The sequence below is a fragment of the Colletotrichum destructivum genome, chromosome 5 (genome assembly GCF_034447905.1).
Source record: "Colletotrichum destructivum chromosome 5, complete sequence".
Lineage (NCBI taxonomy): Eukaryota > Fungi > Ascomycota > Sordariomycetes > Glomerellales > Glomerellaceae > Colletotrichum > Colletotrichum destructivum.
The window spans coordinates 4,251,269-4,269,747 of NC_085900.1; the positions used below are offsets into that span (position 1 = coordinate 4,251,269).

The 18,479-nt window shown below is 53.7% G+C and overlaps 8 protein-coding genes across 8 annotated transcripts; 3 read left to right on the forward strand and 5 right to left on the reverse strand.

Annotated features, from left to right (window-relative positions):
* Positions 1-84: 84 nt before the first annotated feature.
* Positions 85-896, reverse strand: CDEST_08833 (uncharacterized protein; the record flags this gene model as incomplete). Its single annotated transcript, XM_062924992.1, has 2 exons — positions 85-724; positions 772-896. The coding sequence occupies 2 exons, from the start codon at positions 894-896 to the stop codon at positions 85-87; spliced, it is 765 nt and encodes a 254-aa protein (XP_062781043.1).
* A 751-nt stretch (positions 897-1,647) lies between these two features.
* Positions 1,648-2,848, reverse strand: CDEST_08834 (Putative peptide methionine sulfoxide reductase MrsB domain, Mss4-like superfamily). The gene is made up of 2 exons (XM_062924993.1): positions 2,419-2,848; positions 1,648-2,262 (listed from the first exon to the last, which is right to left on the reverse strand). The coding sequence occupies exons 1-2, from the start codon at positions 2,654-2,656 to the stop codon at positions 1,862-1,864; spliced, it is 639 nt and encodes a 212-aa protein (XP_062781044.1). The 5' UTR covers positions 2,657-2,848; the 3' UTR covers positions 1,648-1,861.
* A 272-nt stretch (positions 2,849-3,120) lies between these two features.
* CDEST_08835 (Putative glyoxalase/Bleomycin resistance protein/Dihydroxybiphenyl dioxygenase) lies at positions 3,121-4,865 on the reverse strand. The gene is made up of 6 exons (XM_062924994.1): positions 4,681-4,865; positions 4,536-4,606; positions 4,455-4,482; positions 3,960-4,396; positions 3,642-3,900; positions 3,121-3,558 (listed from the first exon to the last, which is right to left on the reverse strand). The coding sequence occupies exons 1-6, from the start codon at positions 4,745-4,747 to the stop codon at positions 3,383-3,385; spliced, it is 1,038 nt and encodes a 345-aa protein (XP_062781045.1). The 5' UTR covers positions 4,748-4,865; the 3' UTR covers positions 3,121-3,382.
* Positions 4,866-5,102: 237 nt separating this feature from the next.
* Positions 5,103-8,972, reverse strand: CDEST_08836 (Putative Piwi domain, ribonuclease H-like superfamily, argonaute, linker 1 domain-containing protein). The gene is made up of 2 exons (XM_062924995.1): positions 8,233-8,972; positions 5,103-8,181 (listed from the first exon to the last, which is right to left on the reverse strand). The coding sequence occupies exons 1-2, from the start codon at positions 8,523-8,525 to the stop codon at positions 5,238-5,240; spliced, it is 3,237 nt and encodes a 1,078-aa protein (XP_062781046.1). The 5' UTR covers positions 8,526-8,972; the 3' UTR covers positions 5,103-5,237.
* Positions 8,973-9,966: 994 nt separating this feature from the next.
* On the reverse strand, positions 9,967-10,503 carry CDEST_08837 (Putative cytidine and deoxycytidylate deaminase domain, cytidine deaminase; the record flags this gene model as incomplete). The annotated part of the gene is made up of 1 exon (XM_062924996.1): positions 9,967-10,503. The coding sequence occupies one exon, from the start codon at positions 10,501-10,503 to the stop codon at positions 9,967-9,969; it is 537 nt and encodes a 178-aa protein (XP_062781047.1).
* A 338-nt stretch (positions 10,504-10,841) lies between these two features.
* On the forward strand, positions 10,842-12,106 carry CDEST_08838 (Putative DnaJ domain, Chaperone J-domain superfamily). The gene is made up of 2 exons (XM_062924997.1): positions 10,842-11,070; positions 11,132-12,106. Exons 1-2 carry the CDS (start codon positions 10,935-10,937, stop codon positions 11,920-11,922), a joined length of 927 nt encoding a protein of 308 aa, XP_062781048.1. The 5' UTR covers positions 10,842-10,934; the 3' UTR covers positions 11,923-12,106.
* An 85-nt stretch (positions 12,107-12,191) lies between these two features.
* Positions 12,192-13,572, forward strand: CDEST_08839 (Putative nucleic acid-binding, CST complex subunit Stn1). The gene is made up of 2 exons (XM_062924998.1): positions 12,192-12,459; positions 12,519-13,572. The coding sequence occupies exons 1-2, from the start codon at positions 12,333-12,335 to the stop codon at positions 13,418-13,420; spliced, it is 1,029 nt and encodes a 342-aa protein (XP_062781049.1). The 5' UTR covers positions 12,192-12,332; the 3' UTR covers positions 13,421-13,572.
* Positions 13,573-14,863: 1,291 nt separating this feature from the next.
* Positions 14,864-17,712, forward strand: CDEST_08840 (Putative endo-1,3(4)-beta-glucanase, glycosyl hydrolase family 81; the record flags this gene model as incomplete). Its single annotated transcript, XM_062924999.1, has 5 exons — positions 14,864-16,519; positions 16,572-16,716; positions 16,769-17,067; positions 17,123-17,636; positions 17,696-17,712. 5 exons carry the CDS (start codon positions 14,864-14,866, stop codon positions 17,710-17,712), a joined length of 2,631 nt encoding a protein of 876 aa, XP_062781050.1.
* Positions 17,713-18,479: the final 767 nt, after the last annotated feature.

Below are 18,479 nucleotides of genomic sequence, written 5' to 3' on the forward strand. Positions count from 1 at the left end.
TTTGTTTTACGAGCTCACTTGAGGGCTGAGATGTCTGCTTGTTCGAGAAGTTGGCACGTTGGAGTAGGGGTGATTGTGTATGAATCACCAAAGAGTGTGGGCTGTGTATGTGTCGGAGAAGATGAACTCGACGAAAGTGACGGTGGTATCCTCTCCATTGGCCCAGTCGATGGTTTCCTCCATGATCCGGATGCCTCCAGGGTGGTCAGGATCTGGGAGGCAGGATATGGTGGTCCGAATGTAGATGAACTCGACGAAGGACGCAAAACAAATCTCCCCGTCAGCCTCCTTTATGACGGTGTAATCATTCATTAGGACGGCATCAGTGGTTTTAAGGTCGAGGAACCGACAACGTTGCGCTGTCATCGATAGCAAACTTCTCAAACAAGTCGACCTCGGAGACGGCGGTGACGAGGCTGCCGAAGTTTTTTGAAGTCGCCATGAAGGTACATTTAGATCTCCAAGAAAGGGGCTTGCGGTACTTGACCTTGGGCCCGGTCGAGGAGGACAGGGGACCTGCGGCAAGCTCCTGACCCTCTGGTTGTAACGGGGCGAGCCGTCGTTTGTACACAGTGAGAAGTCATCATCGGCCTCCTCGACGGTACACTCATCCGCATAGCGACCCTCTGGCATGTTGCTCGTCACGATGGCGAGGTCCTCGGGGTCGACCGAGGACTCACGTCTCGAGCTCCAGCTCCCGGACTTGCGATAATTGCTCCGGGGCCTGGTGAGGTGAGGGTGAGGGTGAGGGTGAGGGTGAGGGTGAGGGACCAGTCGGCTAGGCGCTTCTTAATAAGGTGAGAAGGACCTGTGGCGAGTATTCTAGCCTCGAGAATGTTGCCGGTGTTGACAGTGGCGTTCATGGTGCCGTCCATCGCAATGGCAGTATACTCCATATTTACCGAGGTATCAAGAGATCTCTAGCCTCCGGAACTTGCGTGAAAACAAGTTGTACGGGTGGTTTATTCACTGGAAGTGAGTTCAAGCTTTGTTTGTAATAAGATTGCGTAGCATACCAGTTGACTGGAGGAGTTCGTTCTCAGCTTCCGATCTGAACTTCAATCGACCAGTGTTTGTATAACGAAAACTTGGACGAAACAGGAATGTAGAGCAGAATAATGCATTTATTGGCAGCGATAGGCTATACAGCAAGCCATATGGGGATGAGTGTCAGAGTTGGAGCTGAGGGTCGAGGGCTTCGCTTTAGACTCTAAAGACGTTGCGGCTCAGTAACGGACGACCGTTGAGAAACGGTTATCAACAAGCAAGTGTTATCGGAAGACTCCACGATAGGTAGATAATTGCGAGTTAGGCAAAGTGGACCAATGTGAGGTGCCTGGCAGCAGTCTGGCGTTGTGTCCGGTTACTTCCATAGTCGCAGTATTGTGAGTCGACCCAAGTAGCTAAGTTTTCCAAGTCACTTAGGTTTCGCTTACGACTTGTATAAAACACAGGCAGCTACGACGCAGCCGGGTTGAGAGTCAGTGGAAAAGTGAGGCACTTTTGAGGCTTGCGACGTGCTTTCATGACCCTTGCTCCACGGAGTGTGCCCACGGCCTATTAGAATGTTTTAGGCCGTTAGCATCAACGTGCTTGTACCTTGAGTCTGCCCCTGAATTCGTCTCATTAACAAAACCAGCTCCTACCAAAAGGGGCGCATAGAAATTTGCTTGGATTGGTTTGCATTTCTCGTTTCCACTCCTGTTGATACATCATGATATCTCACTGGGAACTTCACTCTTAATGTCCCCCCATGCGTCTCCCACGTGCACCCTCAACAACGCAACACCAACCCAAGCCTCACCACCAACGCTGTCGATAAACTACACCCCAGATCATCCAAAATCGCATCCCTTACAGCTCAGACCTTGCTCTCCCCTTTCGCCCCTTCGCCACTACCCTCCCCGGCCTTCTTCTCGTCAGGGGAAAACGACAAGCTTACACTGTTGACGCAGTGCCTCTCGTCCGTGGGCGTGTCGAACCCCTCGCCCTTGAAGACGTGCCCCAGGTGACCGCCGCAGTTGGCGCAGACAATCTCGGTTCTCGCCATGCCGAAGGCGCGGTCCTCGTGGCGCACAACGGCGCCGGGCAGCGAGTCGAAGTAGGCCGGCCAGCCGCAGCCTGACTTGAACTTGTGCGTGGCCTTGTACAGCGGCGCGGAGCACCCGGCGCAGGTGTAGACGCCCTCTTCGGGATAGTGCTTGTCGAACTTGCCTGAGCCGGGGGGCTCGGTTCCCTTTTCGCGAAGAATGCGGAATTGTTCTGGTCATGGTCAACAACATTCATCTCATCCACGAGCTCCCAAATGCCATAGCAAATCATCTCACAAGGCCCGGTACCAAGTCTGAAGTTTAAAGTTTGAGATTGCGAGCCGAGACTCATGAGATACACCGGGTCAAGGAGAACGAGACTGCATACCCTTGTTCAGAACAGCCCGCCACTCGTCGGCGGATCTCTTGTCAGGATACGACATGGTATCTCTCTGCGATGCGGAGGAGCCAAACAAAGCGCCCAAGAACGGGATTGAGGGCATAGAAGCGCGGAGCGGGCGTGCGGCAGCGTAAGGAGCCTGGGCACGAACGAACTGCGCGGCGCGGACGCGGGTGAGGTTAGAGAAAGTGAAGACGAGTGTGGAGATGAAGGGTGAGAATCGCATTTGCAATTTCTCAACCGTCGTATCTTTGGGATTGTATTTGGGGCGAGCTGCAGTAATCCCTTCACGAGGTTGGGTGAGAGATCAACTTGGTTCGGCGGGGGTCGTGGGGTTTAAATGAGGAGACTATGATAACGTCTTGATGCTATGCGTCTGAAGGATGTTGCAGCACGGGAGGGGTGGTGATGAGGCAAGTGACAAATCGGATCCCCGAGGGGGGGGTCTACTTATACAAGGCCTGTGACTGTTGCGTCAACGACTTTTGGCCGGTTGGGTGGGTGGGTCTCAGACAGTTGCGTGAAGTTCCGCCATAGCGGCACTACAGCGCCACACTACCTGACTAAGGTACCTATGGAATCATGAGCTGGTGGGGCGGACCGGCCGGAGCTTCTATCCCTGTAATTGTTACCTTCCCGTGAACATCAACATTAGCATCAGCATCAACCACAGAGCATTTAGGATTTCATCGTCAGGAGTCGATATCTCAAATGGCTTGCTTTTGGGGGGATCTTTTCCATGCAAAAGCACACCTCATGCATCTGTTAGCGCCCTCGAAACGGCCGCTGACAATCACCACAGCCGCCCAAACGATGCCCACAGGAGTTTTCGGACTCGGAGACAATTTCACTTTTCGTAAGCCCCCACCCAATCGTTTCCTCTTCCCGAACGACGTTCTGCCTCACATGCTCAAGCTACACCCACTTAGTCTTATCCTGTACTGGTTCGTGCTTAGAAATTCTCCTTCCCGGCAAATCTCTCGTTCTGCACAACCTCAACCCAGTAATTGTCAGGGTCCAGCAGGAAGGCGACGTTCTTCATGCGGCCGTCAGTAAGGCGCTTCTTCCAGTTGCACTTCAAGTCCTCAAAACGAGCGCAAGCGGCGTTAATATCGTCCACCGTGACACCTGCACCCCCCCCCCGCGTCGTTAGCTCTCGTGCCCTTCACCTCTCCAACATCTCTCCTTGAAGGGGGGAACAAAAAACTCACAAATATGCCCAAAGCCCTGAGGCTGGTCATTGCCGTTGTGGTAGCTGAAGCTCTCGTCTTTCTCGGTGCCGTGGTTCCATGTCAGCTCGAGGATACCCTCGCGCTGAGCCTGGCTCTCGCCCTCTTTGAGGTCGCCGTAGGCCAGGAAGAAGAGCGTGAAGTCGCTGGACTCGTTCTTGCGGATCAGCGTCATGCCAAGGACGTCCTGGTAGAACCTGAGTGACTTTTGAGGGTCCTTGACGCGAAGCATCGTGTGGTTCTGCCAATCTGTCAGTTTTTGTCGCCCCCTCTTCCTGCTACTCATGCCGAGGGCCTCACCATTCTGTACGTGGTCACATCCGTCTCCTTAACATTCTCCGTCTGCTCAATCGGCTTCTGCCCGATAATCTCGACCCAGTACTGGTCAGGATCCAGCACGAATGCAATGTGGCGCATCTTGCCGTCCGACAGCTTCTTCTTGAACGCGTAGCCCGCGTCTTCCAGGCGCTGGCACGCTGCCTGGATGTTGTCGACGCTGATGCAGGTGTGACCGAAGCCGCGGTGCGGTTCCGTGTTGCCGTTGTTGATTTTGTACTCCGGGTCATTCTCGGTGCCGTAGTTATGGGTCAGTTCGATGATGCCCTCGCGGTCAAAGGCGCTCTTGTTCTCCGATAGCGCGTTGGGCGAATCGTAGGCAAGGAAGTACAAGTCGAACTTGGCCTCGGGCTGCTGGATCTGCTTCACGACCTTCATGCCGAGGGTCTCATAGAATTTGACTGGCGGTGATCAGTACGAGAAGCTGAGACGCGCCCGTGGTGAGGGTTTACTGCATACCCGAAGCCTTTGGGTCTTTCACTCGGATCTTGGCACATGGTCAGGAGAGAGTAGATGCCGATGCGGGGGTTGCACGCTTACCATCGAGTGATTGAACTTGTAGTTCTTGACATCCGTTGTGGCAGTCATGGTTGTAAACTGGCTGGTTCGTCCTGAGCATGCCGAAATCAATCAATACACAAGCCCATGACGCGGTGTGAACGGAGTCCAGACTGTTATATCTCACCTAGATGATTGGCCGTGAGCGTGTTTTGAACAAGCTTAATTCTCTGTAGGGCTCTAAGAGAGTTCATAGAAGCAATGGGTTCATGCAGCAGATGCTATGAGGAAGTTGCAGCGGGGAGGAGATTTCGGGGATTGTAGCTTATGAGACGGAGCTTTTTTTCGGATTTAACAGGCAGTGTGTGGTGCATGACGAAGAGTCGAGCGAGCTCCTAGCAAGAGCCTACCCCGCCATCAGAATATTGGCCCCTCAAAAACTCCCGCTGACGTCAATATGAAGCCAATGAAAGAGCAGTACTATTCGATCCTGGCTGATGACAAGCCCCGTACCCGGCCCCGGGCACGGCACGGCGTGGCTGTCACGTCGATTTGCATGTCACAGTATGCGATGAGAATTTGTGTCACAACTCCTGAGTAATGCCCGACACAATCTATTTCGCAACCTACCTACGCAACCGTTGTAGTTGTATCTCGTGGAGGACGCCTAGCTTTCACTAGCATTTTCAGAACCTGCCGTCGGATCCAATTTCTAGCCAGAAAGCAAATTAACCCATTTTACCCCTAAATATAGTACATTGTGTTTTTCAAGTTTTCATGCACTCGTCTGGCTGTGGTCAGGCCGGAAGCACCACTGATGCTTGATGCTGTGTCCGAGACATCGAAGTGCTCAGGACGGTGCACGCGGGCTCGTTCGCACACGATGTCCGCGTAGTATGCGGGCGGGCAGATACTGACGGCCTTGGTAGCTCGGCCGAACAAGTAGCACAGGTCGTGCGTGAGCTTCTCTAAGTTGTTCGCAGCCGCGTCACCAACACCGTACTTGTCACGGAAGACCTCGTCCAAGAGCACCGTGTAGTGCGCCGGGCGAGCGGTCCCCTTCAGAGCCGTGTGGGCTGTGAGGAAGAAGTCCCAGTAACGAGCCTGCGTGACGCCGCGGTCAACGACAGTGCCGCTACGGATGTTGCGCGACTTCGGATCCATCGTCTGCTCCGAGGTCGGATAGAATCGAGTCTGGTGACGCTTGACAGACACAATGATCGACATCTTGGGCTTGCGGCCGGCTTGGTATAGCTTAGAGCACGCCTTACGGATCATGGGCAGCTCGACATCGAGAACCTGCGTGAACTGTCCCTCAGAAACACCGTCTCGGTAGATTATGATGTACTCCGGCAGCTTATTCTGGTTGTGCTTCATCCAAAGTCGAAGACGATCCTCGAAATGACCAGTCAGTTCATCACCCAGCATCTCTTGGCGACTACTCTGCTCCCACGACACTGCAGGCCACTGTCCCATGTCCTTGTCGATACTCGCCACCAATCCAACCAGACTGGGCGCGGCATTTTTGTCGTTTGGCATGTTCGTGGGATGGGTCACATCGTAACCAACTACCATGGTCGTGCCGGCTCTGATGATATCGATAGGGTTCTTGATGATGTGGTTGACGCCTCCGTTCTTCAAGTTCCACTTGAGTCCGACGTTGGCGTAAGTCTGCGGACTATCCTTCATGAAGGTTTTCTCCACCACACAGATCGTGTGGATGCCGTATTGCGTGTCCGCAAGCTTCTTGATGATGCCGTAGAGTGCAGTCTCTTGTCGCGGAAGAACGACGAGCAGGAAGAAGTTCATTGTGTTGCCCTTGAGATGGTGCTTCAGCTTGTTGAAGTAATTGTCAATAGGCGCATCGTAATTGCCTTGGCTGACGTTGATTTCTCGCTGCTGTCCGTAGGCGGTATGCTGGTTGATTGGGATTCCGCTAGTTTCGAGGAAACGAGCAAAGTTTCCAACAATGGCCGCCACCTCGGGGGTTTGATGCTGCCGACTACCGTCCAGGATGCGCACCCACGTCCAAGCCTCAATCCTGCGTCCAGACTTCGCGACCTTGACGCCGTTCATGTTCCAAGAGCCTGCTCGAGCGGTAACGTCTTTATTTTTGTAGGACACGGGAGGCGGGATCAGCTCGCGGCCGTTGACTGTAAGGAGCTTCTTGTCTACCTTAAGGCCGAAGTCGTCGAGAAGCTTGTCGTCAAAGCCCAATGCCGAACAGCTTTCAAAAGTTAGGGAAACGGCGTTGGCGAAGGGAGAGCGGCAAGCGAAGTCGAGCATCGCCGTGGTCTCCTCGCCAGTGAGCTTTGAACGAACAGCTTGGCCAGGCATGATGGTGCATTGCTCGGCAGGGAAGAACATGGGCTTGTCGCGCGTTCCGAGGTTGACAAGCGGCATCGTCTTATCGGGCGCCTTGCCGTACTTCCATGTCCAGTATTGTTCAACGGTGTAGAAGCCGGGCTCCTTGTTGTTCATCACTTTGTCTTTTCCCTCGAGCGGCTGCAAGTTGAACTTGACCTCCTGGGGGCCGCCGTGATCGAAATCCGGGCGGAACAAGACATCCCTACCCAAGACTGTCTGGGAAACTTCAAACCTATCTGCAAGACCAAGAATAGTCTTCTTGCCCGTGATCTCCTTGTTGTTAGAGTCTCGGAACTTGACCGCGACGCGAGTGCGAGCCAGAAACTTAGACAGAGTACGAAGGCGCATTCGAGCAGCCTTGGCTTTGGCTGGATTGCCGTCACCAAAGACGTTGATGACATTGAACCAGTGGCAAAGCTCACGGACGTTGACCGGGGTCTTGAAAACACCGTGGGTGACGTTGACATTCAGAAGCAATCTTCCGGTGCCGAGCTTGACACTCTGGAAATAACCCCGAATAGCGGCGAGGGGGTCGTTATAACCAAGCTGGGCGCTGGCTGCTCCGGGACCCCACGGGAAGAAACGACCCTTGCCAATAGCGGTGACCTGTTCACTCGCCCGTGGAGTGTAACCCAGAATAACGCCAAGGGCGTCCACAGACGTCGCGAACCTGGGGAAGTTGACTTCGTCCGGGTCGCTCTTATCGATCATTGTCTTCAAATACTCCTTCATGTCAGCCAAAGGAGCTTCCGTCTCACCAACGATCTTGACGGAATATGTCTCCTGGCGATTGGAGCTCTCCTGCTTGAAGACAACATAAATCGGGTTGATCGCCAACTTGAGCTTCTTGAGCGAAACGAGCTGACTCTTGAACTCGGTAGCGACAATGGCGCCGGGTTCGAGTTTCCGAAGTTCCTCGAGAGCATTTTGCAGGATGATCTTCAGCTTGCGAGCGGGAATCGTTGCAGGGGAACCGTCGCCACCACCATCCTGAACCTTCTCTTTGGCCTTGCCTTTGACCTTGTCGGTGCCGGCGGGCTCCTTTTCTTTTGATTCGCCCTTACGAACCTCGAGATTGTATCGATAGATGACGGTAGGGTTGACGGTCAAGCGGAAGTAATTGGCCCAAAGAAGAACCTTGTTACCCAAAGTGCCGTAAGCAGGACGACGGGGCATGAGAGCGGCTGCGTTAGCCTCGGTGATCTTCATGTTGCTCATCTTCTTGACGAGGCTGGTGTCCTTCGCCTGGTGGGACCTGATGATCTGATTTTCGAGCTCAGTGACACCGTTGTCGGGCCGAGGAATTGAGGGAGTATTTTGACTAAACAACCATTAGTTGATTCGAGAGACAAAGTTGCGATGCTGAACGTACCCGTAGAAAGATCCCTCGCCGTCAAATGGTGGAGGGCGACCACCGCGGCCACCTCGGCGGCCACCTCGGCCACCACGATCAAAACCACCGCCTCTGCCTCCGCGATCGCCTCCGTAACCACCACCGCCGCCTTGGCCACCTCGGAAGCCTCCGCCACGATCTCCTCGGAAGCCGCCGCCGCCGCGGTCTCCTCTGAATCCACCACCACCGCCGTGATCTCCTCTGAGTCCGCCGCCACCGCCTCGGCCACGACCGCCGTCGCCGCGACCACAGCCTCCACGTCCATCCTCCATTGGATGGGTGTAAGTCTGGTAGGTGGGAGTCCGATAAGGATAGGTTGTGATTTAGGCGAGTGTTGAGATTCGTCCAACGAGAGTAGTGAAGTGTTGATGTATATTAAAAGAGTGTTTAATCACGCCGGGGTAGAGAAGTTATTGGTATATCTGCAACGTTATCGCTTATGTGTTGTTGCGGGAGGCCCGTCTTGTGTGTCGGAAGGAGGAGAGCATGGGTCGGCCTGCCTGCTCGCTGCCAAACGGATTGGGTGATGCCGATTGACAGCAAATATGATGCTGTAAACGAATAATTAAAGGTTGGTGGCAAATGTTGGAGGCCGTGCAAGCCTAGAGCTAGCTAGGCACGCAGTAACAGTATTGCAGTGAGGTTGCGGTGTAAGAGAATGGGGACGTTACCTCTAGGATGTGAGGGACAGGCTGAAGTTGGAGACCCGGCCCCACGTGTGATGTGTGGGTTAAGTGGAGAAAACTCAAAAGTTTACAAGGTAGGTATGGTACAGAGGTACTCTGTACATAACGTAGGTACCTAGCACATTTACGCTTGACCTTTATGGGCCCCAACCAACAGGCTGAGTCATCGGCGAAAAGCCACCCTTCTTTTCACAAACTTAGCCAGCAGTTACTTGTCTGCTGTAACACCCTGCTAGCACATTTACCTGGGCAACTGGGGTGGCTTCGATTGGACCTCAGCAATTGCTGGGTGAAGAAAGGGCCTAACAACAGGATAATGACAACCCAGGGATTGCTGATTGTTGGAAATGAGGCAGGATGTGTGATACTTGCGCACGAAATAGAAGAAGGCTTGCGGTGCCTAGCCTCCACTAACCAACAAAGGCAAAGGCGTTTGGTTGTAACAGGCAGTCAGTTCCAAGGTTGTTTTGCGGCTGCATTCTGATGTTTGTCTCCATCTGTAGCCCAAATTGACAAGCCGCAGCCACACCAAATCAAGGGCAAACTGTCACAATTCACAACTTTTGGTATTGGAAGTGGCTGATTGACCTTCTGCAAACATTAAGCATGATGGAGAAATATTCTCTTTCATTCGAAAACACAGTTTAAACTTGGAAGCAAGAGACTGCCACCGACTGGTGACAATCAGAAGCAAAGTATCTGATCAGCGGCAACAACGTTTCTGATCGACAGCCATGTTTTCCATAGGGATCGTTTCGTTTCCCTTTTCCTTGTGCTCCCTTGGTAGCACACCGCCCCTTCACGTTTGATTTATCCTTGTCTGCTGCTGCCGGCTGATTCGGTCTTCATTGCGTCAGCAACCTCGATGTCCTCTTCTTATCTTCGAGTAGAACCCCTGTCTTGACATATGTGTGAAAGATTTCTGTGCCTGACTGGCAGAGGCACCAGTCATATGACCCGTTTGCTGTCAACAATCAGCGACCACACCACCAACGCCCAGCGACCAACAAAAGCCGCAGATAGTTGCCTATGACGGGTTCTTGACGTGGCCAGCCGTAGCGGCCTTCAGTATTTCGCCCTCCAAACCCTTGATGTGAACGAAATCGACACCCGCTCTCTCGAGAGCACCCCGCCCTGTGTTGTCTTTGACAAACTTTTCCGGCTCTTGGACGCCAACGTAAACAGCCTTGATGAAAGATCGCAGTTTGAGGATCCTGTTGGTGCAAGGCAGGTTTCCACTGAGCCTGACTGAGCATGGCTCCATGGTGGTGTAAAGGACTAAGGGCGTCTTGATCACCGAGATGAGATCCTCCTCGGCCACCTCATGCTTCTCGGCTAGCTTCATGAAGCAACATTGCTCAGCGTGCGTGTTACCGGGAAGCTCCAAAGTGTAACCCGTTGAGACGACTGTGTTGCTGGCGGGGTTGACGAGCAAGGCTCCAACCCTGTAGTTGGAAGGCTTTGGCGGAGATTGCTTCGCGAGCGAGAGTGCATATTGGAGATATGCTGTGTGATCGCCGGGCGCAATCGGCGCGGGTTGAATGTCATCGATCCCTGATGTCATTTTCGAGCTTTTCGAGGAATGTGCCACGAAAGATGAAAGTGCCGTTTTTTTTGTTTTTTGTACACGTAGGAGAAGTTGGCAATGGCTTCGCGGTACTTTGATACTCGTATGAGTTAGTCTCATTGAATGTGACTTAACTGTCCTGTTCGTGAACTGTCGGATGTAGAGGCTCAGAAGGCCGGGCATCTTTCCATGATCCTTTCGGCCCAGGAGGGGTCCACATCAATCGGTGCCGCACTCCCCGTTCCGCCGATGGTTCAATCCCAGACGCACGGCTCTCAGAACGGTCTTGACGCACCCCATCACCTTTGGCGCTAATTCCCGGCCCACCACTTTAGCTGTCGCGTCTCCGCCGACTTGACCGCGTCGCAGAGCTCCGACTTTCCGTCTCTTGCCATCTGGACATCTACATCACCATCACAACCCCGAAAATGTCTTCACCAGACGATTTGATTGAGGAGGAGCCTCCTGTAATTGAACCCTATGAGGTTCTTGGACTAGAGCGCGAGGCTACGGCCGACCAGATCAAGTCAGCCTACCGGAAGGCAGCTCTCAAAAACCACCCAGGTAGACGGAAAAGAAAAAGACGTGCCCACCCTTCCAACTGTAGCTGACGTTTGATGCGTAGACAAGGTCGCCGACGATAAGAGAGACGAGGCGAAGGAGAAATTCCAGTCCATTGCCTTTGCGTACGCCGTCCTGTCCGACCCGGCACGACGCAAGCGCTATGATTCCACAGGCTCGACTTCTGAGTCCATCGTCGACTCGGAAGGCTTCAACTGGTCCGACTTCTACCGCGAACAATTCCGAGATTCGATATCTGCAGACGCCATCGAAAAGTTTGCCAAGAAGTACAAGGGCTCCGACGAGGAGAAAGATGATGTACTGCTTGCCTACACGGAACACAAGGGCGACATGGACAAGATTTACGAGACGGTGATGCTGAGCAACGTACTCGAGGATGACGAACGCTTCCGCAACATCATCGACGATGCAATTGCCAGTAAAGATGTCCCGACCTTCAAACGATACACCAAGGAGAGCAAATTGTCCAAGGCGGCCCGCGTCAAGGCAGCAAAGGGCGAGGCGCAAGAGGCCGAGGAGTACGCCAAGGAGTTGGGCGTACACGATAAGCTCTTTGGTGGTGGCAAGGCAACCGAAGGACGGAAGAAGGCGAAGGAAGGTGGCGAGGATGATCTGGCAGCGCTCATCAAGAGTAACCAGCAAAAGCGCGCCGGCTTCCTAGATGACCTTGCCGCCAAGTATGGGCCCACCAGCCAGCCCAAAAAGGGCAAGAGGAGAGCCGTCGAAGAGGAAGAGCCGTCAGAAGAGGCCTTCCAGGCTGCTGCTGCGCGGTTGAAGAAGTCCAAGACAGAGGAGAGCAAACCCGCAAACGCGGGACGGAGATCAAAGCGGTAGACCTGGCAGGTGTGGTTACGGCGTCTTGGGTTATGGATCACAGCAGGCATAATACGACGGGAATGGCTTACATTATGATGGATGGCGTTACATTGAAATGTTTATCTACGACGAAGATGCCCTTTGGCTTTTGCACCCTTCTTTCCTTGGACCTGTTCCGAAGGTGCATGTTGCTTAGCGCATTGAAAGAACCGCTGCCTAACGCCACGATGCGGGGCATTTTAGCACCCCAGCGCTCCTGCAAGACATGCACGTCCCCAGGCCAACCACTATTTTCTCCACATACACATGCTCGACGCGTCGCACCTTTTCGTCGAATGACCAACAACTCCTGATCGCTAGCAGTCCATCTCGTAGATGATAGTCAGATCTGGGTAGAAACAGCCCCGCTGACCCCAACCGATCATGCCATGACGAGCGATTCATCCGCAGGCCTCTATCCGCGATACTGCCTCCACCTCTCCCCGACCTTTAACACCTGGTGTCTCCTGCACGCATCCGACATCCACGCCCTGAAATCCGTGCCCGAATATGAAGGTATGTTGCAAAGAAGGATACATTACCAAGCCCTTGCTAATGACCTCACGGTTCCGCAGTCCAGGCATTCTACTTCCACAATAACTTGCCTATCAAATGGGCTCGTATCGTTGGCATTGTTGTCGCCGTCGATGACTTCCCGGGCCGGCGCATCTACACGGTTGATGACAGCAGCGGGGCGTGCATCGAATGCGTCGTCGTACTGAAGACGCCGCCGTTATTGGACACGAGCGCACCGAAACCCGGCACGGTCGGATGGTTCAACGGCAACAGGCCGCAGCCGCAGCCGCCAGCGGACTGCTTGGACGTCGACGTGGGTAGTGTCGTCGACGTCAAGGGGGGCCTCGCGACGTTTCGTGAGGAGAAGCAGATCAAGATCGAAAAGGTTAGGATCATCAGGTCTACGGAGCAGGAGGTGGCGCTATGGGAACGGCGCACACGGTTTCGGAATGACGTCCTTCTGCAGCCTTGGGTGCTCAGTGAGAAGCAAATACGGAAGTGCAAAAAGGAGGAATCGAGGGACACTACTGGAAACGACAGTGATGAGAAACAGCGCAAGAAGGAGAAGAGGCGGGAGCAGAGGAGGAAGTTGGAAGAGGAAATGCGGCAAAAGGCCGATGCTGCGGCTGCGGCGGCGGCGGCGGCAGCGAAAGAAGATCGATATCGCGTCCATAAGCTGGGAAAGGAAGTGGAACGACCGCCGATGCCTTTTCTCACTTCAGCAGCCGCAGCTCCGATCGTGGAAGGGGATCGATACCGCGTCCATAAGCTGAGAAAGGAAACAGAGCGACCTCCAAAGGCTATTTCCCACTCGGCAGCCGCAGATTCGACCGCAAAAGAGGATCGATATCGTGTTCACAAGCTGGGGAACTTGAGAGTCAACAACTCTGGCAGGAGGACCGGTGCATCTGGCGGCCTATTGCGGCAAGTCCTCGATAGAAGCACCGGTGGGGGGACGTAGTGCCTAGGGACATTAACTCCTGGGAAAGACTGGTGGGGTATAGGTGCTCTGGATTTGGCTTTTATACATTGATACCCAAGGTCGCAATCGACCATTCCTCGCCAATCTATGCTGAAGGACGCCGTATCTGAGAAACTATACCGTCACTGCCCTATTGTCGTGCTTGTTCTTTTGGCCAGTACACGATTTTAGCCGTCATGTTTCCATCAACGAGCCGAATCTCACCATTGACATTTGCCAAGAATATGCCAAGACGACCTGCAAGTGGGAGTGCCCGGTGATCCACTGACAAGGTCTGGTTGCACCAGAAGGATTACCTGCGTGTCAACTTGAAGGTATCATCGCAGCGAGTCTTCTAATTAAATGGAGAGCCGCTATAGATAAAACGCTTTCATTTACCTATGTTGAGTCGTTGCAAATACTGGGATGCGGTGATTACGTCACTGGCCCGAGTGCCTCGCAACCAGCCTTTTCCAGAGAGAGAGAGGGGGAGACCTGACTAACTTGGTCCCTGGAAGAGACAACATCTCTAGTCCCGCCTGCATGCTTCTGTACCCGAAGCCAAGTGACCAGTTGCTCTGTCAATCGCAGGACCTTTTCCCTATCATTGGCTGTTGTCATCAATAATGAGTGTTCTAGTCCTAGGCCTGCCCAGCGGCAGCTTGGATGCCGAAGGGTACCCACGCCAAGGGCAAGCACGCGTCAGCCAAAGAGGGTCTCTCTGTGCAGCATTAGTCGTGCGTGCGCATCTGTTTGAATCGAAACTTCCTTTCCATCGCAACCCCTTCATATCTCGCACCTGCCAGTGAAAAGGACTGGAAACTTAACTTCACAGCTAAACAACCTACCTACCTACCTAAGTTCCGGTGGCCACTCGTCTTCCCAGACGCATCACGCCCCTCTGGTCCATATTATCCAAGCCTCAGATCTTGTAAACTGCTGCGGCGTGATTGCCCCTTTAGTTTTCGTTATTGAATGAAAACCGTCGAATCCTCCAGCGATACCTAGGCAGAAGCAGACTTATTACCGACGACGATCCCTCATTACCTAGGCCCCTCGTTGCCCTATTGCACTGCCCACTTCGCGCTCGGGTTTGACCGAGTTCCCCGGCAAGACGTTCTACATTCCTCCCAGGTGAGACCTCTCCATTGTTCCTGGAACCATTACATGCCTGTAACGTGGTGTTGCACGGCAACGAAACAACTCTTGATGATCCCGCAAGCAAGGTGACATGGCACTGCCGGCTCGCCGCTGGGTTGTGTTGTTGATCCGGCAGCTGCTCGTTTATATGAACGTTGAAGCGTCATCTATATTATTCTTGATCACTTAAAGAACCTTTCCTTTTCTTACATGCTACCTATATCACGCATCGAGAGGACAAACTTGGGTTTGGGTCTTCTTATACACACGCACCGACACAACAAGACACAATTCTTTCCCGCAATGACGGGCTTTCACTCCAAAATGGGGATAATTGGGCTAACTCTGATACAGGTTTTCTTCTGCGAGAGCGCCCTCGCTCTATTTCACCAGCAACACGTCCGGCTTCATGCTACTCACCAGGACCCGGCAACTGTTGGTCAACTGAACATCCGGTCTTTGTTACTCGACACTCGTGATCTCACCTGTCTCACGGAGACGGCAAATTTCACTGTAACCGTCAGGGTCACAAGAGGAGCGCAGCAAACATCAGCGCCCATCTTTGACAGCACCGAGGCCGTTTCCGCCATCACCACTTCGGATCCCACCGGCACAGTAGTGATTCTGCCATCTTTGACTGACAAGGTGCCCCAAACGTCGGGTTTCATACCTAGTAGCCTGGAGACCTCTGGCAAGGCAACGTCGTGCCCTCTCCTATCAAACACCATTCCGGTCCCAACCACCTTGATTGACTCGACATCACCCGTAACAACAGTTGCACCAATTCCTTCCGCGCCAATGCCGTCCGGAGACATCTTCGCGGAGCCCATCGCCACGGTGGCGCCTCCTGGTTCGATTCCGGTGCGCAACGACCATCCCGTCCCGAGGAAGGGTATTACGTCGAGCTCGCCGCTTCAGACCAACAAATTCTACTCCAACTTCTTCCTGGGAGACCAGACAGCGCCGACGTACACCTACCCTTACGGCATAGCATGGGGGGCAGGGCGAGGGGCTGCTGCCAGCTTCGGCATGACTATCTCCCACATCGAGGCGAACCAGCGTGTCTTTGGGCCGACCAAATCTTCAGGCGCTGCGGCCTATTTCATTAACCCGGTAGGTATTCAGTCCATGGTCATCAGTGCCCTGGAGCTTGGTCCAGACACCGACGTGGGAGTCGACAGCGTCACAGCCTTCTCTGCAACAATTCACTTGAGGCCAAACGCCCAAGCTGTGCCTGCAATCTCCTTTCCCCTTGTCCAAGGAATGCCCTTCATCACGGCCCGATATGCCGGCGCGACCCCCGTCATCCGAACGGGAGTCTTCTTCAAGACGGTCACGCGGGTGACACAGGACCCGAAGCCCGGGGTTGCCAAGTTCACCTTCCAGCTTGAAGATGGCAAGATCTGGCGGCTGTATGCATATGCAACCACTGGACCCCAGCTTAATCTGCAGGTTGTCAACAATGGGCTTGCCCAATCAACGCAGCCCTTCTACGGCGTCATCCAGATCGCCAAGGATCCGGGGAATGGCGAGGCCCTGCTTGACCACGCTGCTGGTGTATATCCCACAACGGTCGAGTTGGCTGGCTCCGTCAGTGGTACGACGGGCTCATACACCTTCAAGTTCGCCAAGAGTGGCCACCCTGAGGGAAACCTTGTCATGTATGCTCTGCCGCATCATGTGGCCTCGTTCGACTCAACGACAAGAAGCGCCGTTCAGCCAGTTCAGATCTTGACTCCTACCAAGGGTACCGCAACTGCGGTCTTGGCTGATCAGTGGACGATGGTTGAGGCGGGAATGCCTGTTAACATAGGTTTTGCTCCGTGGAGTCCTGAACGAGGCAGCCTCACCACGCTGTCCAACAACGCACGAGTCGTAATCCGCGGGATAGCAGCCCAGGAGGTATCCCAAGACATGATGGCTCAGTCCGACTTGGATTCTATGTATTTCAGTGGAAAGGTCCGTGTACTCCACAGAATCTACCGCAATGATTTGGCTAACATGAGTGTAGGCTCTCGCTAAGTTTGCCTTGTTGATCGTAGTGATCAATGACATTCTGCAAGACCCAGCCTTGGCGCAGTCGGGTCTGAACAGGCTCAAGGCGGCTTTTGCAAGGTTTGCTGCTAACCAGCAGAAGTTCCCTTTAGTATATGAGAGTGAGTTTCATCTTATGCCATGTATGAATCCTAGTACTAACCCGCTTGACAGGCGCCTGGGGAGGCGTGGTGTCTTCGGCAACATACGTGACGGGCAACGACGGAGCTGATTTTGGCAACACGCAATACAACGATCACCACTTCCACTACGGCTATCACATCCTAGCCGCAGCTGCCATCGCTCACCTGGATCCTGGCTGGTTGAACGAAAACAAGGATTATGTGAATGCTCTGGTGCGCGACGTCGCCAACCCCAGCACCAAGGACACTTACTTCCCTACTTGGCGCGCATTCGACTGGTATCATGGCCACAGCTGGGCGCATGGCCTATATGCTTCGTACGATGGAAAGGTAACTAGTGTTGTCGGTAACATCAAGATCATTCATCGGCTTACACCGTGTTTAGGACCAAGAATCAAGTTCGGAGGACATGATGCACGCCTACGCCCTTAAGATGTGGGGAGATGCCTCGGGAGACGTCATGCTCTCGATGCGAAGCAATCTGCAACTCTCCATTATCGCACGCGCTCTCCAGCACTACTATCTCTACAAGAGTGACAACGCCGTGCAGCCACCCCAGTTTATCGGAAACAAGGTGGCAGGCATCCTCTTTGAGAACAAGATCGACCACACGACCTACTTCGGCGCTAATATCGAGTTCATCCAGGGCATCCACATGATCCCCCTCCTCGCGCCCTCACCTCTTGTCCGCACCCCTGACTTCGTGCGCGAAGAGTGGGACGTGTACTTTAGCGGAGGCCGCGTCGACGGTATCGCGGGTGGCTGGAGGGGCATTATCTACGGAAACCTGGCTACCATCGACGGCAGGACCGCGTGGGACTTCTTCAACAGCTCAAACTTTGATCCCGGTTGGATCGACGGCGGTGCCAGCTTAACGTGGTACTTGACGTATGCTGCTTGTGAGTTGGGCTCTCGTCCACATACGCCGAAGAATCTGGCCGCTAATATTGATGTGTAGTGATGGGCAATGTCTGATGCTGGCTCTCTCTCTCTCAAGCACCTTACGAAGAACCCTAGAAACATGAAGATTGAAACGAAGTCTATGACTGGTGGATGAGACCTGAAGACACGAAGGCGGCAACATTCGAATTCGGTTCCCTTTTCTTTTGCAGAGTAGACGAGTAATGCCATGACGGGTAACGATCGCCAAGAGACGGAGACACAACAATTCCTCAACGACGACTATGAAATCAACACCAAACACTATTAGACAGCATCTTTAGCAATGAGAATGGGAGTTCACTGCCTTGCTTTCGAGTATGTCCCGGTCTCATTTGCCAAGTGAAGGGTCCACTTCCAGTCGTTTCAACCGACCATACCATGAACAGACGGCGTGCAATAGGTGTCCCGAGGCTCTGGTTTGGGGTTTCGCCCGGTCCCGATCTCGTAACGTCGGAACTCGGCGCGTCTGAAGGATAATGCAGCAACTAGGCCCTTTGCGCGATCAAGATCCGATCCCCAGGTTTCTTCTCTCTGGCAGCTTGGCCATGCAGGATGAAAGAGCGTACGTCGCTAGCTCGAATCTCGGGGGGTGGTTCAGATAAAAACCCGGCATCTCAGACATGGACACAGACACACAAAGACACACCCCGGGCTTCTCGACGGAAAAGACGGCAACGCGGCAACGCGGTCTCGGGAGTCTGGGGAAATCTCCCAGATAAACCCTGGGGAAGTGGATGAAGATTTCCCTCTGGTGTGAGCTCCCCTGGTGTGTGTCCCTGGATGACGCGTCACCCGTCCGC